The sequence below is a fragment of the Chenopodium album genome, chromosome 10 (assembly GCF_948465745.1).
Source record: "Chenopodium album chromosome 10, dcCheAlbu1.1, whole genome shotgun sequence".
NCBI lineage: Eukaryota > Viridiplantae > Streptophyta > Magnoliopsida > Caryophyllales > Amaranthaceae > Chenopodium > Chenopodium album.
The window spans coordinates 20,108,772-20,124,388 of record NC_137843.1 but is presented as its reverse complement, the minus strand read 5'-3'; the positions used below and the strand labels follow the sequence as shown (position 1 = coordinate 20,124,388).

At 34.1% G+C, this 15,617-nt stretch overlaps 1 protein-coding gene and 1 non-coding gene across 2 annotated transcripts; one reads left to right on the top strand and one right to left on the bottom strand.

Annotated features, from left to right (window-relative positions):
• The first annotated feature begins 2,817 nt into the window (after nucleotides 1-2,817).
• Nucleotides 2,818-8,461, top strand: LOC145563769 (beta-glucuronosyltransferase GlcAT14A-like). The gene is made up of 4 exons (XM_081624194.1): nucleotides 2,818-3,878; nucleotides 7,141-7,216; nucleotides 7,309-7,424; nucleotides 7,508-8,461. Exons 1-4 carry the CDS (start codon nucleotides 3,371-3,373, stop codon nucleotides 8,020-8,022), a joined length of 1,215 nt encoding a protein of 404 aa, XP_081480320.1. The 5' UTR covers nucleotides 2,818-3,370; the 3' UTR covers nucleotides 8,023-8,461.
• Nucleotides 8,462-13,932: 5,471 nt separating this feature from the next.
• LOC145565802 (small nucleolar RNA R71) lies at nucleotides 13,933-14,038 on the bottom strand. Its single transcript, XR_014095179.1, has one exon. It is a non-coding gene; the product is annotated as a small nucleolar RNA R71 (small nucleolar RNA).
• Nucleotides 14,039-15,617: the final 1,579 nt, after the last annotated feature.

The window sequence follows — 15,617 nt, the reverse complement described above, 5'->3', positions numbered from 1 at the left end:
AATAGCATATGGAAAAGTAAGGACTTTTGAGTATAAAAATTGTAAAATAAGGGTAATTTTGTCCAAAATTTATGACCAAAATAGGAAAGATACTAAATGTAAAGAATAAAAAGGAACACCCTAAATGGAAACGTAAAAAACATTTAGGAACGGAGGGAGTAGAATATTATTAAAAGATATGGAATGATACATATAATTTATAGAAAAAAATATATATTTATCCTATATTTTACCACTCTATATATAAAATCTATGTATTAAAAATCTCTTACAATTTAGTATAAGATTGACAAGTGATATTTTTTCCTACAATGATAGTTAATAATAGATTATGAATAGCTACAAATTATAAGCATTCTTGACCATTTTATGAAGCTAGAAAATTTTATAAGTTATATTAGTACTAAGGGTGCATAAGAATGATTTTATTTATCTATCGTATATAAATTTGCATAATAGACATAAATAAATGCATATAAAAATAATAATAATATGAGGCATGTAAGTGTATTTGTACCACCCTATAAAAAAAGCTATAATTTTCCTTTTTAATATAGATTTTGGTACTAATTATATATGTGTGTAGCAAACCATCATATGGTTACTTAGTTAGTGTTATAGAGGTTACCCAATTAGTGTTATAGTTGTTACTTTGTCAGTATTGTACTTTGTTATTTAAGGGTTACTAAATAAGTATAATAAGACTCTGTTCACTTCACCTTAAATATTTAATATTTGGTAAAAATAATTTCAGTTTATTATAAATAAGTTCAATTTGGTATATTTAATTCCAGTTCAGTAAAAAACAATTACTTTAAAGAAGAAATATAATAGAGAAACAATAAAAATAAAAATTATCAACAAAAATAATTTCAATTCAGTAAAGTTAATTAATTCAGTAATAATAATTTAAGATCAACAAAAATAATTTTAGTTCAGCAAATATAAGGTGAAGTGAACAGGGCTTAGAAGTTTCTATGTATCAATATGATAGGAGTTAGTTTGTTAGTGACTTAGTGTCATAGGAATTAATTATGCCCTTTTTTTACAAGCTGTCACACATAAAATATGTTGTAGATTTTGTATATGTCGTCACGGTGATATGTAAGAATGATATGCATTTTTTTTTCTTCTCTTATGCTATATTTTATTTTTTATTTACTTATATATATATGTAATAAAAATATTAACTGATTACATATAATTAAAAAAAGACAGATAATCAAACAATTGACAAGCCTAAACATCATTCCGAGGGTAAAATTTTAGGAAAAAAAAAATTATACTTCGTACTAAGCTTTAAGTCAGAGGCTTTGTAGATTTTTGGTTGTAGAAGGTGTAAAAATTTTAAGGTGCAATAGGTGTGTGGTGATAATAAGGTGAATTAATCATGTAATAAAATTAAGGTAGTAAGTGATGGGATCAAAAATCCCATTTTTAAAAGTTTCATGTTAAATCTTAAGTGTTTTTAGAGGCCATAGAGGAGAAAAAAGATACACGAAAATATTTGTGATATACAAAGTACAATATATAATGATCATATTGTTATTATAATGGTAAACTTTTCCCAAAATATACTTCGTATTAAGTTAGAGGACAGAGATAGTTAATTAAAAGGCAAATTTTTATACGTGGCTGGCCACATAGTTACTTGGTCAAAGGTTACTTAAGGGGTTCGGTTAGAAGTTACTCGAGAGGTTTGGTCAGGGATTAGTTAAATACTCGATCATGGGTTACTTAAGAGGTTACTCGGTCAAGGGTTACTAGAGGGGTTACTCGGTCATAAGTTACTCGAGTTACTCAGTTAAGGTTTACTTGAGGGGTTCTGTCAGGAGTTAGTTACTCGGTCATGGGTTACTTAAGGGGTTACTCGATCATGGGTTACTTCGCTCGGTCAGTTTTTACTCGAGGGGTTACTCAGTCAGAGGTTACCTGGTCAGAGGTTACTCGAGTTACTCTATCAAGATTTAATTTAAGCGTTACTTGAGGGGTTCAGTTAGGGTTTACTCGGTCATGGGTTACTTGAGAGGTTCGCTTAGGGGTTGCTCGGTCATGGGTTACTCTATCAGAGGTTAATCGAGGGGTTACTCGATCAGGGATTACTCAAGCTACTCGGTCAGGGGCTACGCATTACTCGGTCATGGGTTATTTAAGGGGTTACTTGGTTAGAAGTAACTCAAGTAACCCCTGACCGAGTAACTCGAGTAACCTCGGTCACATGATGTGACTAGCCACACAGAAAAATCCCCCCATTTAAAAATGAGGTGGCTAGTGGCGCTAGTAGAAGTGAGGGAAAAAATATGACTTAATGTGGGTATTGATTGTTAGTTTATTGAGTTGAATTAGTTTTCAAATCTTTCCATACAATTTAAGAATAAAAAAAAGGGGTTGTTTTCAAGTAGTATTTCGTATATCATTATTTTGAGAGTTAAAAATATATGATTAAAACATATTTATAAGTAAATTCACTATCACTCATTAAATCATTTTATTTTAAAACTTTGTGAAATAAATATGAGTATCAAGATTTGTAAGCTGTGCATCGCACGGGTGCTATGCTAGTTGAGAAATTAAATTAACTACAATGTGAAATTAAAGACAATTTAACCATAATTGTGTTACGCCATTGAATTCCCTTGTCGTCTCTACCACAATCGATTTAAATTATATAAATTAGACCCCACTAACCGGAGATTCTTGCTAGAAAATCACAAGTGGTGGTACTACTCAATTTTTTTGTGCTTCTGTAGTTGTTTTTTTTTTCTTAAAAATGGCTGTTTAACTAGTGGCTAAACTTTACAAGTAATGGTTATCAGCTTATCGCTAATTTTGTCGAACAAGGCCTAACTCAAAAAAGTGGTTTTGAAAACCTGAAAAATCAAGCAAGAGAAGCAAGTATGCGTGATCTGCACTCTCCTCCATTAAAATCCAACAGCTGTTCAAAACGTGAAACCAGTACACATATCGAAATTCCATACGACTTTGAATTTCCAAATTAAATCAAAATCAAATCAAACTTTTTTTTTTTTTTCTCGTCAAACCCTAACCTAACTTCGATTTTTCCTCCTTCATCATCAGATCAAATTCAAATCTTTCTAAATCAATTCAATTCCTCGATTTCTTCCCCCTTTTTCATTCAATTCAATTGTTCGCAAAATTCCACTCTCAGCACAGTTTCCAAATTCCCAGAATCATCAATCGGCGTAAAATTCCATCAAAATTGACGGCAAACGCGAAGCTGATCTAGCAAATTCTCATCAATTTCAAGCTTAATCATCGCAAATTCACTGGAAATCAAAGGAATTTCATCTAGGTTTTCAATCAGTTTCTGACATATGATAAAACTACGAACTGCAAAATCGCCATTGTTATGGGAGCAGCAGAGAGGAAGAAGTGGTTATTTGCACTATTCTCCGCTTTGTTAGTCTCTCTCCTCCTCTTTCTCACTGCAATTTCTGGGCTCAACGCTTCATACGCTTTCACTTCTTGGAGTAACAAGCCAACCGCAATCCTCAACCGAGGACCGCAATTCCCGCCATCTTTTGCTTACTACATCTACGGCGGTGCCGGCGATAAGGAACAGATTCTACGACTATTGCTTGCTGTGTACCACCCCCGGAATTGGTATCTGTTGCATCTATCTGCGGAGGCATCGGCGGAGGAGAGAGAATGGTTGGTTGCTGCTGTGAGGTCGGTGCCGGCGATTCAGGCTTTCGAGAATGTGGAGGTTATTGGGAAGCCTATATGGTTGACATACATGGGAGCTACTAATATAGCGGCGACGCTTCGAGCTGCTGCTGTGTTGTTGAAGCTGGATGATGGGTGGGATTGGTTCATTACTTTGAGTGCTTCGGATTATCCATTGCTTACTCAGGATGGTATGTGATTTATTGGTTATTATCTATTTATGGGAATATTTGGTCATTTGATCAATATTGTTGTTATTTCCTTTTGTGGGTTTATTTAAGTATCTTGCAGGATAATGATTAGTGATGTCTTCATTGTTGCCCAATTTTTGTTCCTTTGTTGGCTTGTTTGTGTACAATTAGTTGTATGTTTATGTGAGGAAAAAAAAAAAAAAGAACAGTTTGTACCAAATTGTAAATTGGTGTTCTCTTGAATAGTTGATTTGCTTTAAGGTTACTAAACTTGCTTAGGTAGGAAGATGTAGTGGTTCCTGGAGGTTTTAGTGAATGACATTCTAATTTAGAATCTAGAAATTTAAAGCATTTAAAGTGGAGACTCACGTCGTGTCAGTTTTATTTTTGGCTGATGAGATTTTATTAAACAGCTCTTTCAGTCACAAAACTTTTCAATAGTAAAATTTTTTTTAACGGATGGAAAATTTGTGTGGATTCTTGTTGGGTTTGAATCATATGCAGCGATGATCAAGATTGGATTTTTAACTGTAATGTTTTTCAATAATTGTGGGTCATGGGCTAATAAAGTCAGCTGTGTATGCTCTCTCAATGCTGTGCTTTAGATGGTTGTAAATACAGAATTACTCATGACAAACTAGTATGATTGTAGGGAATTAGTTTTACAGGGAGTGTAAAGAATGTGTGGTTTCTTGTTATTGCTTTTGACCTTCTAGTTGATTTACTGATTATTCCAAAGTGAATTCTTCTTATTTGCAATTGAATGTGAGGATGAACCTTGTGAACTTTTATTGACATTTAAAAGAATTATTATGTTCGAATTTTAGGAGGTTTAAGTTTGGTTTGGAGTAGCACTGAATATCTTCTTCTAGGACACCGTCCTTAAGACTTCCTTGTTGGTGGTAGCTGAGTAGGATTCTCCCCTACCCTGGCTGATTATCTGTTTTCGTTTTTTTTTGAAAAAGTGAGTTCGGATGATGGTGGCTGCACGAGAAATAATTTTTCAGTAAAAAGGTTTGTTTATGAAACAATGCTCCAGGATCTTAGAAAATTGTAAGTAGTAATATTCAGATGCATGTGGTTTCATCCCGTATTATATTCCCTGTTATTTCCAATAATGTAGTTATGTTCTGGTTCAACCAAGAGGGTTTGTAGGAAAGGAAATGCATTCCTCTTGATGTCTGTTTTGAGATACTTGGGTTTTGATCTGTTACCAGTCATACCACATCCTCTAAGATGAAAGCTTTGCTCCCCTAGGCTTATTGTCTGATCTGCAGCTCTTTGCTTTGGATGATAATTTTTTTTTTTTTTTTTTTTTTTTTTGAGATCTTATTTGGATTGAAGTTGTTAGTTGTGACAGATAGAAACTCCTCTTCCCTTTAGCTTTAAGACAATTCTTGTGGTATGAAAAGACACATAGATATTCAGAATATGAATTCCTTCCCATAATTAGTAGATTGAGAATTTATGTTTGTGATTCGGAGAGCAACATCAATGCTGCTCCCTACTGGTCCATTTCTGTGTAATCGTCGAGGGAGAATCAAACAAAAAAAGTTCACCTAGATTGCTACTTTCCTTTGTCCTTCATATCTTAGGGAAAGCAGTCCTGTGCTTCTTAGATCAGAGAAGCAGTTGCTTTGTAAATTGTGGTGGTGGGGCCATGGGATTTGGTTGGAGAGATGAATTGTTGTGGCATTTATTGTTATTTGGGAGACGATAATACTTTTTTAATTGAGGGAATGAAGAGGTTTGAAATCCCTTTTGGTTTTTTTTAGTATTTCCTTTTTTCCTTTAGGGCTTCTTGAGCCAAAAAGGCCATGGAGTATATAGGATATTATAATTTTCAATATCCATGAAGCATTGCTAGTAGAAACTTAGTTTGTATGGGTCCCTATTTGTTTTATTGCAACAAGTATAAACTTATTACACAGTTATGTTGAGTTGGCGTCAACTGTGACTAATTAGAGGGTTCAGTGGCATTATAAGCTTGTGTTTGGAGTGTTAAGCTTCTCGATAATGTTTTAACCAAATTATACTGTAAGTATTTTCTGGATTGATATCTTTAATGGCTATCACTTTGCCTGAATTTGGAATAAACAATTTTTATGGAGTTATGGGCAAAGTAATAAGGAAACATGCTGCTGTGCAGCAACATGCCGATTTTTGTGCTTTCATCCTGAAGTACTGTGTTAATGGATAAGCACATTATTGTTACAATAATACAAACTGTTTTATTGGCAAAATGTCGGAAGTGTTTGATTTGTTTAATCAACAATAGGGCTGAATGATGCTTACTTGCAGAATTAGTGGTCATATAATGTCTTTTATGTTTATACTGGTTTATTGTGTCGGTCTGCATTTAGATTTTTCCTTGAAATTTGGTGCGGGGAGTAAGGTGGGGGAGTGGAGTGGATGAATAATGATCAAAAGAACCTGAAAGCAATCAAGGGAAAACTTGGATAAATATGTTTATTCTCTTAAGTGTGTGTCATAATTTACTTGTCTTTCCCCCTTTACTTTAATGACACATTAAGTGAATAGTTAATAAAGTTTAGATCATGCACAGTAAAAATACTTAAACTATGCTCAGGGTCACACCAAAGCCCCATAAGGGCCCTTGCGAGCCTTAGCCATTTAGGAAAGGGCTCGTTCCGGGGAGATACTACGGATGAAGAAGGGGAGACCTTACTTTCACACGCATGAAAGCGAACGACGCGACGGGGGTAACCAAATATAGCAGCTGCCAGTCCCTTATTTTCCTTAAAAAACAGGAAAAAAGGAACAGTTCGAAACAAGTTTCTCACGCGACAAGGCAACTGAGAAAACCGAATTCGCCCAAACCTCGAATTCAAGATTGAGGGCCTTGAGGCTGCAAAATAGTTATGTTTAACTCACAACTTTTGTTCGAGCATTGTGCTGTGGATCTTTTTGATGGTATGTTATGATTTAGTCACTGTCTCAGCAAAGTTGATCTGCCTATGGCATAATCATCTAAATTTGAAGTGAAGAAAATTCAATGCCATAGATTACACTTGATCATTTTATAATCAGTATGTGTTAGTGGTCATGTTCTGTAGATATGCTAGCTATGCTTTCTGCTGATTGCCTTCTGATCATGTGCTTGGATGACTAGTACTTTGAGCTAAGCTACTGCTGTTTGTATCTATGCTAAAAAAATGCTGGTATTGTTAATCATGGTGTAGTTATCATTCATTCTCATTATTGATGCTGATAAAAGTCTCTGCTTGCATAATTATTTCAGACTTGGCTCATGTATTCTCATCAACTAGGAGAGACCTCAATTTCATTGACCACACCAGTGAGCTCGGCTGGAAAGAGTAGGCAAACCCTTTTCATAAACTTAAGTCATCATTTGTGGTAAATAGATCTGATTGTATTCATGCAACTTTTTTCAAACATGCTTTTGCAGACAGCAAAGAATTCAACCTATCATTGTGGATCCTTCAATATATTTAGCTAGAAGAAGTCAGATATTTACTGCAACACAAAAGCGGCCTACACCTGCTGCTTTCAAAGTTTTCACAGGCAACTCTTTTTACTATCCTCCATCACTATTAAATTTATAAGCCCACTTGTTATGTTGATGATATTCATATGCCTTTTTGCAGGTTCTCCCTGGGTTATGTTGAGTCGATCCTTTTTGGAGTTTTGTCTCTTTGGTTGGGATAATCTTCCTCGCACCATCTTAATGTATTTTAACAATGCGGTGCTACCTGAAGAAGGCTATTTTCATTCGGTCATATGCAATTCGCCAGAGTTTAGAAACACAACTGTTAACAATGATTTGAGATACATGATATGGGACAGTCCTCCAAAAATGGCGCCCCACTTTCTGAATGTATCTGATTTTGATCAGATGATTCAAAGTGGAGCTGCTTTTGCACGCCGATTCCAAAAGGATGATCCAGTGTTGACGATGATTGACGAGAATATACTTCATCGGAGACATAACAGAGTTGCTCCAGGGTCATGGTGTTCTGGTCGAGATAGTTGGTTTACTGATGCTTGTGCACAGTGGGGTGATATCAACTCTTTGAAGCCCGGGCTCCAAGCAAAAAGGTTTGCAGATTCTATGACAAACTATGTAGATGACCTTAACTCACAGTCTACACAATGCAAATGAAAATGAAAGCAACTGATAATTTTCCTTTGGGACATGGAGGCTCTGTATTTTTACTTATATCAAAGCATGAGAGACCACAGGTGCACATTAGTCGGCTTACCAAGGTGGTTTAGATTCAAATATGGATGGGACTTTGTACTAATTCCGTATACAAATTGTTCATAGTTTGGTGGAAGTTGGGGGAGAATGGTCGATCCCTTATAGGGACTTTTGAGCCTGCATTGTGGCTTAGAGGGGCCAGCATTGATTGTAGAGTAATCTGGTCTCTAAAATAACTAGGAAGTCACTATATCATGCGGCAGTATACATACTGATGATCCTTTTGTATGTTTTTTGTATGATATCGTTGTTGAAATAGGCTTATGGTCGACTCTTCTCGATGGCCTTGTATCAGATTTCTACTATCCCTATGTTTAATTAATTAATTCTTCTGATACAACACTGCATTCGCTTCATTTTGATATAAGATATTTTCCATTTGTAATTTAGTATATGATTCATTGGTTGATGCTATTCTTTGCTAATTTTGCCTTTTGTGATTTTATTGGACTATTAAAGATTTAAAGGCAGTGACGTTGCAATTTGGGCATAGTCTCTGCTTTCTTCCACTGTTTGATATTTATGCTTAATAACATGTACCATTGTTACAGACTACCAGGTTTGGTGCCATCAGAAATTTGGAATCGACAGTTTTTTATGAATACCAAACAGTTTTGTACAGGTCCCAAAGTAAATGTTTGTGATGCTTCACTTGCATAGGTAGTGTATGAAACCAACCTTGACATTCGCCAACCACTATGTTGGAGAGAAACAAGTGGCCCTTGAAACAATCAAATTTGAGGCTGCCCTGCTTAACTTACCTTTGATTCTAGTACAAGTAAACGAAATTTGATCCTAGAACCTGGGTATACCCCAATGCTGTAGTGCCTGAAAGTTTTACGGTATGTGGTTTTTAGAATGTGAAAACTTGTGAAATCACAAATAATAGCTTCACTAAAGTTTACAAGTTCTTTTTTTTTTTTTTTTTTTTTTTTTTTTTTTTTTTTTTGACGGGACTAAAGTTTACAAGTTGGATACACTATGAACTATGGAGTTATTACCCTTTATATATGGGTGCGTTCTCTTCACCTTATTGGAATTGAACTTATTTGAACTGAACTTATCTAAACTAAATTAACTTATCTTATTTTCTGTTCTGTTATGTTAATCTTATTTTCACTTATTTCAGGTTTAATAAGTTCAAGATAAGTTCAGATAAGGGTTAATAAGTTTAGATAAGTTAAGGGTTTAAGAAGTTCTAAATTAACGTTCTCCTCACCTTATTTCCACTTATTATATTTATATAGAGTTATTACTAATCAAGATTGTTTTTCACTTTTCTTTTTGTAAAATTTTATGTGTTTTATTATCATTATTTCATATAAGAATAAAGTAACATTTGCATAAAAAATATAATTAAAGTAACGTTATACTCATAAGTTATGGTAAGACTAAATAAATTTTGCTTAAATAAAAGTCAAGCAAATCAACAAGTTTATTATTTTTTTGGAAAAAACAAAGGGAAATTAATGAGAATGAAAGTCAGATCAACAACAAAACCAAAGGAAAATTTTTACTATTTCTAAACTATAAAATAGTAGTGTTGTTAACCGTTTACTTTTTACTATTCCTAAGCTATAGAATAGTGATTAATTGCATGTTGTTAAAAGTCAAGTACACACTATTTCTAAGCTATAAAATAGTGGTTTTAGTTTCTTCATGCATGCGTTTAGTTACCATTACTAATATATATATATATATATATATATATATATATATATATATATATATATATATATATATATATACACGCACATACTTTTTCTTATTCAACAACTAATTAGGTGTATCTTCACAAAACACCAAGAAGGTACGAGAGCTTGTTTATGAGTATTGTAGATAACTTAATTATTTTGATACTAATACACTATTTTCATACTATATTTTTCAGGTTTTGCGGAGGTAGTTTCAATAAAAAGTGTACTTGATCGACAACCAAGCTACATACGTAAGTCTATATTAGCTACTAAGTTTGAAATATGTTATACTATCTTACATTATGTTGACAATATTTTATTTCATATACAAGAACATGATTTGCTAACTTATACGAATTTCGGAATTGAGTAATACGTGTACCTTGGTTTTTAAACTATTGCTTTAGGGTGTTTGTTGTTTTGTGCATTTTTGATCTTAGCACCTATATTTGTAAGTCCCAACATCACCCATATTAGTATCTTATTGACTTCATATAGTTAATAATGCTTTGAAAATTTTATTTATTAGCAAAACTACAATGGCTTCTAAGGAAAGGACATCATGTAACAATGAGGATATTGAGATATTTTTGGATTTAATAAAAGAAAACAAAAAGTCAAGAGGTGGCAAGTATAATTGGGACACAATTGTATTACGTTTGAATGCACAAATAGGGAAAGAGTTCGAAAAGAAACTGGAAAACTTTTATAGTGACATTAGAGGAAAATTTAAAGCTTGGAACGAACTTAAAAGTTGGACAGGAATTGGTTGGAATGAGGAAACGGGTTGCCCTGTGATTGATCCAAAAGATGAGAAGTGGAAGGCATTTATAAAGGTATTTAGGTTATGAATTTTGCTTTTTGTACTTATATTTTTGTTATTATTACTTGGAATAATATCGATAAATTTTTTTTTTTTTATTGTATTGCCTTATAGAAACATAAGAACTCTTCAAGCTTTCTAAATAAACCCTTGATGTTTGAGGATAAGTTGTATGATATATTTGTTGGGACGTATGCAACAAGTAACAAATCTTGGTCTCCCGCCGTTGGAGGACAGACCATACAAACCAAACACAAATAACCCATGATTCTTGTTCAAGATGATTCTAAGGAAGGAGTTGGGGATTCTGATGAAGAACTTAGAACCAAAGATGATGATATGGAATATACTGAAAGGTCAGCTTATGAAAGCAGGTCCCTTCCTAAGAGCATATCTTCTAACAAACGTAAGAGTTCAGATTGCGGTGCTACCTCTAGAAAGAGTGTGAAGGATGACATTGAAACTTGCATGGATTATTTAAGAAGAAACATGCAACTTGGTTCCTCTAAGACACAACCTAGACCATCTCCATCAAAATATGAAAAAATGATTTCAATATTAGAAGGAATGCCGGCAGTTAGCAATTACGGAAAGTCTTTCATTCTTCAAGTGTTGGAGTTCTTACGTGATCTAGATGAAAGTGATTTGTTTTTGTCTCTTCCGGATAATGAGTTTAGAATCTTGTATTTGAAGACAAAAATCTCATTCCCAGATGATTGCTATAGGCCTAGCTTCGATGATAACTTGGATGATGATTATTAAACTATCATAAGTTGTCTAAGATGCTTAGCACTTGTTATTTTAAAGTTTGGGTGTGTAAGTTTCATTTTTTCCAATATGGAATAAGTTAAATTTTGGTAACTAATGTGTTTTTATTGTGATATGTGAAACTTTATTTTATTATGTTTCAATGACAGGTAAGAAGAGTCACATATTATTAATTACGTATTTGTTGATTTTTTTTTTTTTGAGAAATTAACTTTTATTTTGATTTGTAGAATGGACGAAACATTGCACCAAAATTGTATGATGTATATTGCCTTGCACGAGTTGAAGAGATTACTTACTCAAATAGAACGAATGCCTCTACATGTAGGGGGTGAACCTGGAAGTGAGTGGATACATGATGAGTGACATTTATGGCACTCATTTGGTCCCTTTTTGGATGAATTTTATTTCATTTTATCTCTCTTTTCTTTAGTTTTCCTTAATTTTATTCTAGTTTTCTTCATTTCATGCTTTTTGTAGTTAGTTTCTCTATTTTATGCTTTTTTCTAGTTTACTTGCTATTTTTCCCTTTTTACTTGTTTCTTTTATCCTTTGATTGTAGGTTGTGATTGATTGTCCAAGGATTCCCGAGCTTCCTCTCCATGGTCTTCCATTGATTTCCATGCCTAAAGCTTGTGCAAGAAGTTTCAAGACAAAGGGAGGTCCAAGGAGCATGCTTCAAGGTCTTGTATATGCCTTTCTCATGGCTTATACCCTTCAAGAAATTCAAGAAAATTCCTGCCTACCTTGTCCTCCATCACCATTATCTAGGATGTGTGCACCGCATGAGCTAGGACGAAGAAGAGGAGAAGGAAGCAGCAGCGATGTGTGGGCGCACTCGAGGAGTGTGCGGCCGCACATCTGTCGCGTGCGGCCGCACACCAGGTGCGTGCGGGCGCACCTTTCTTGGTGTGTTCCCGTGCGCGCCACTCTCTCTCCTCCGAGCGCCCGCACCGGCGTGGGTCTATTTTTGGGCGTCAATCCCAACTTCCTCTTTGTATTGATAGTTATTTCTTTCCTTTTAGGGAGAGAGAATTAGATTAGATTAGATTTTTAGAGAGAGAAAAACACTAGTTCTTAGCATTTTTAGAGAGAGAAAATGTGGGTTTGATAATTGATGATTGAAGATTGCTACATTTGATTTGATTTCTATCAAGTTTGTAAGGATTCTTTACTCTTTAATGCAATTTAATGTTTGATTTCGTTAGTATTGTTGTTTGATTTGGTTAATTGATAGTTTGATTGATTTTGATTGAATTTGTTGGTTTCAATTTGATTTCAATTGATGAATTTGGGAATGATGACTAGTTTAGCTTTGATCTTGATGTTCTTCATGGATTGTGAGTAGTTTATTTGCTAGGGTAGTGGTGAAGCATGTATTGACGATGAATTGAGATTAATTTGGGGGAAATTGATTGAGTTGATAATGTGATTAAATTGGTTGATTGACTTTGTGCATGTGTGTGCTTGATTAGGCTTGATCACCCTTATTATTCACACTAGATTGCATTGTGAGTTCACATTGATACGGACCATTGATTTGTGGCTTGCATTTACTCGATTGAGATATCTTGTGATGTTTCCTAGCTAGTGTTTGATGTAGTTGACGCTAATTAGACCTCTAGGAGAATAGCTTGATGTACTCTCTTGGTTGCAATTTCGGTTTTCCCTCACATTGCTTGATTTGATTGGTTGAAACCCCAAGTTGATTGAGCTTCGTTGTTGATGCATGTGGATCCATTCCCCTAGTGCCTTTGCATTTGATTAGTATTTTTGCATTGCCTAGCTTAGCTCTAGTTTCTACCATAAACCCCTACTAGACTTCGGAATAGCTTGACTTAGGCATTGTGCATTCGACCTCCATTCCTTTGGGTTCGACCTTGACTTACCACTACACTTTATAGGGGTTAGTTGAGTTACAAATTTTGTTTGATTGGGTGGGGTGGTAGCCCAACGACCTACCGTTCTTCATCCCATCAAAATGGCGCCGTTGCCGGGGAATGGTGCTTTGAGTGCATGTTGTTGTTGAGTCTATTCCACTCTATTTGCAAAATACAAAAAGATTTTACACTTTAGGCTACACTTGTAGCCGTGCTACTAATATTTTCTTTGAGTTTTGTGTGCATAGATCCCAAGCCATGGGAGGAAATTCAAGAGTTGCCTTGAAGGAACTAGGAGTGCCCGGTGCATATAGGTATGAGAGCGGCATAGCTCCACCTACAACACCGGAAATTGACTTTGAAATTCGGCCGGCAATGATCACCTTAATTGAGAGGAGACAATATAGTGGGGCAAAGAACGAGAGCCCATTGAACCATCTTAAGGAGTTTGAAAAATATTGTAACACAATCAAGGTCAATGGAGTATCTCAAGAATTTATCCGCCTTAAGTTGTTCCCTTTCTCTCTCATAGGAAGATCTTTGGAATGGCTAGATAAGGAAGTGAAGCCCAATTCTTTGAGAACTTGGGATGATGTCACCAAAGCTTTCTTGTTCCGTTTCTATCCTCAAAAGAAGACGGCGGAGGCAAGAGCTTTGATTCAAGGGTTCAAGCAAAAGCCAAATGAAAGTCTCTATGAGGCATGGGAAAGATTTAAGGATTATCAAAGGGAGTGTCCACACCATGGGATTCCTACCTATCAAATCATACATATCTTCTATGGTGGGTTGAGTTCTCATGGGAGAGCAAGTTTGGATGCCGGAGCCGGAGGCCCAATCATGAACAAAACGGAAGAAGAAGTGGTTGATGCAATTGATGAAGTGGTTCGTCATTACATGAATTGGCAAGAAGTGGAGAGAGAACCAACAAACAAGGGTTACTCAATTGAACAACTTAGTGCCATCAATGATTTGACTACTTTGATTGCGGATTTAGGGAAAGAAGTTATGTCTCTCAAAGAAAAGCTTGAGAAGCCCCCTTCCCAAGCTCCAATTCTTCCCTCCCAAATTAAGGGGAAAGGTACACCTTCTAACTCTAACTCTAATCTTTCTTCTTGTTGCATGATTGTGGAATGTTGGCCTTGTGAATTGTGTGGAATGAATAATCATAATACTTCTATGTGCCCAAATGTTCCTTGTAATGAATGTGATGGAAGTGAAATGGAACATGTGAATTATATCAATAATCATGTTTGTGAACCTAGAATTGATGTTCAAAGGAATGTTGGAAATAGGAATTATCATATGAATCATGATGATTATAACCAAAATGGAGGTTGTAGAAATCATGGATACCAAGGAATTATCATATATATATATTGAAATGATGAAATTATTTTTAAATTATATTTTAAGTTTAGGAGATGAAATGACTCATTAATGTTATTATACTTCATTTATTTATGTAATGTGCACAATTTAGTTTTTTTTTTTTTTTTTTTTTTTTTTTTTTTTTTTGTTTTTGTTTTATTACTTTACTTGTATTACTTTATTTTACGTTTAGGAGATGAAAAGACTTTATTTTATTATAGTGAAAATGGAACACTTTATTTTCTTACTTAAATTTATAAGTTATGGAATGCATAAAGACTTAAACATTAAATTTTTTGTTTAAAAAAAATTATATTAAAAAGGGAATATAAAAAGTAAATATTAATGGAGGTGACATGTGACATGTGACATGTAAGTGACTTGTGGTGACATATGACATGTGAGTGATTGTGGTTTGTGTTTTTAAATACTAAGTATAGAAGTATAGATATAGGTATAAATATAGATATAGCTAGGTTATCACCGTGCGATGCACAGTTAGAATTAATTTTTCTTATAATTTATGTTCTGTTACATTACATTATATGTGAAGATTAAAATTAGATATAAAAATAATTTACATTAAGGATAGTAAAAAAAAAAAAAAAAAAAAAAAATTGAAACTACGATCAAACTTTAAACAAATTAGGTATGCGAAACTATAATTTAGGAGAGTAACTTGGTTAATTGAATTTTATACAGAAATTTATGTATTACAGTCAAAAGTGTAGATTAAAAATTAAAATAAAATAAAAAATTCATTAATAATTTATGACATCACACATAAAAAATTAGAAGGAAATTTTTTTATGTGAGAATGAAACATAGAATAGTTTAAATGTTGATGATATTAGCAATGTTTTGTTTTAATAGTAGTTAATAAATTCCTTTTCAGTGATTACGCACATATGATAAAGGCCCCGTTCTTTTATGCTTCTGGGCAGATTTGGACAGGACAGA

What these genes read in the sequence shown, in the direction of transcription:
- LOC145563769 (XM_081624194.1), top strand. Translation starts at nt 3,371, where the DNA reads ATGGGAGCAGCAGAGAGGAAGAAGTGGTTATTTGCACTATTCTCCGCT. An exon ending in TCCATTGCTTACTCAGGATG is followed by an intron (nt 3,879 to 7,140) that starts GTATGTGATTTA and finishes TAATTATTTCAG; the next exon opens with ACTTGGCTCATGTATTCTCA. An exon ending in TGCTTTCAAAGTTTTCACAG is followed by an intron (nt 7,425 to 7,507) that starts GCAACTCTTTTT and finishes GCCTTTTTGCAG; the next exon opens with GTTCTCCCTGGGTTATGTTG.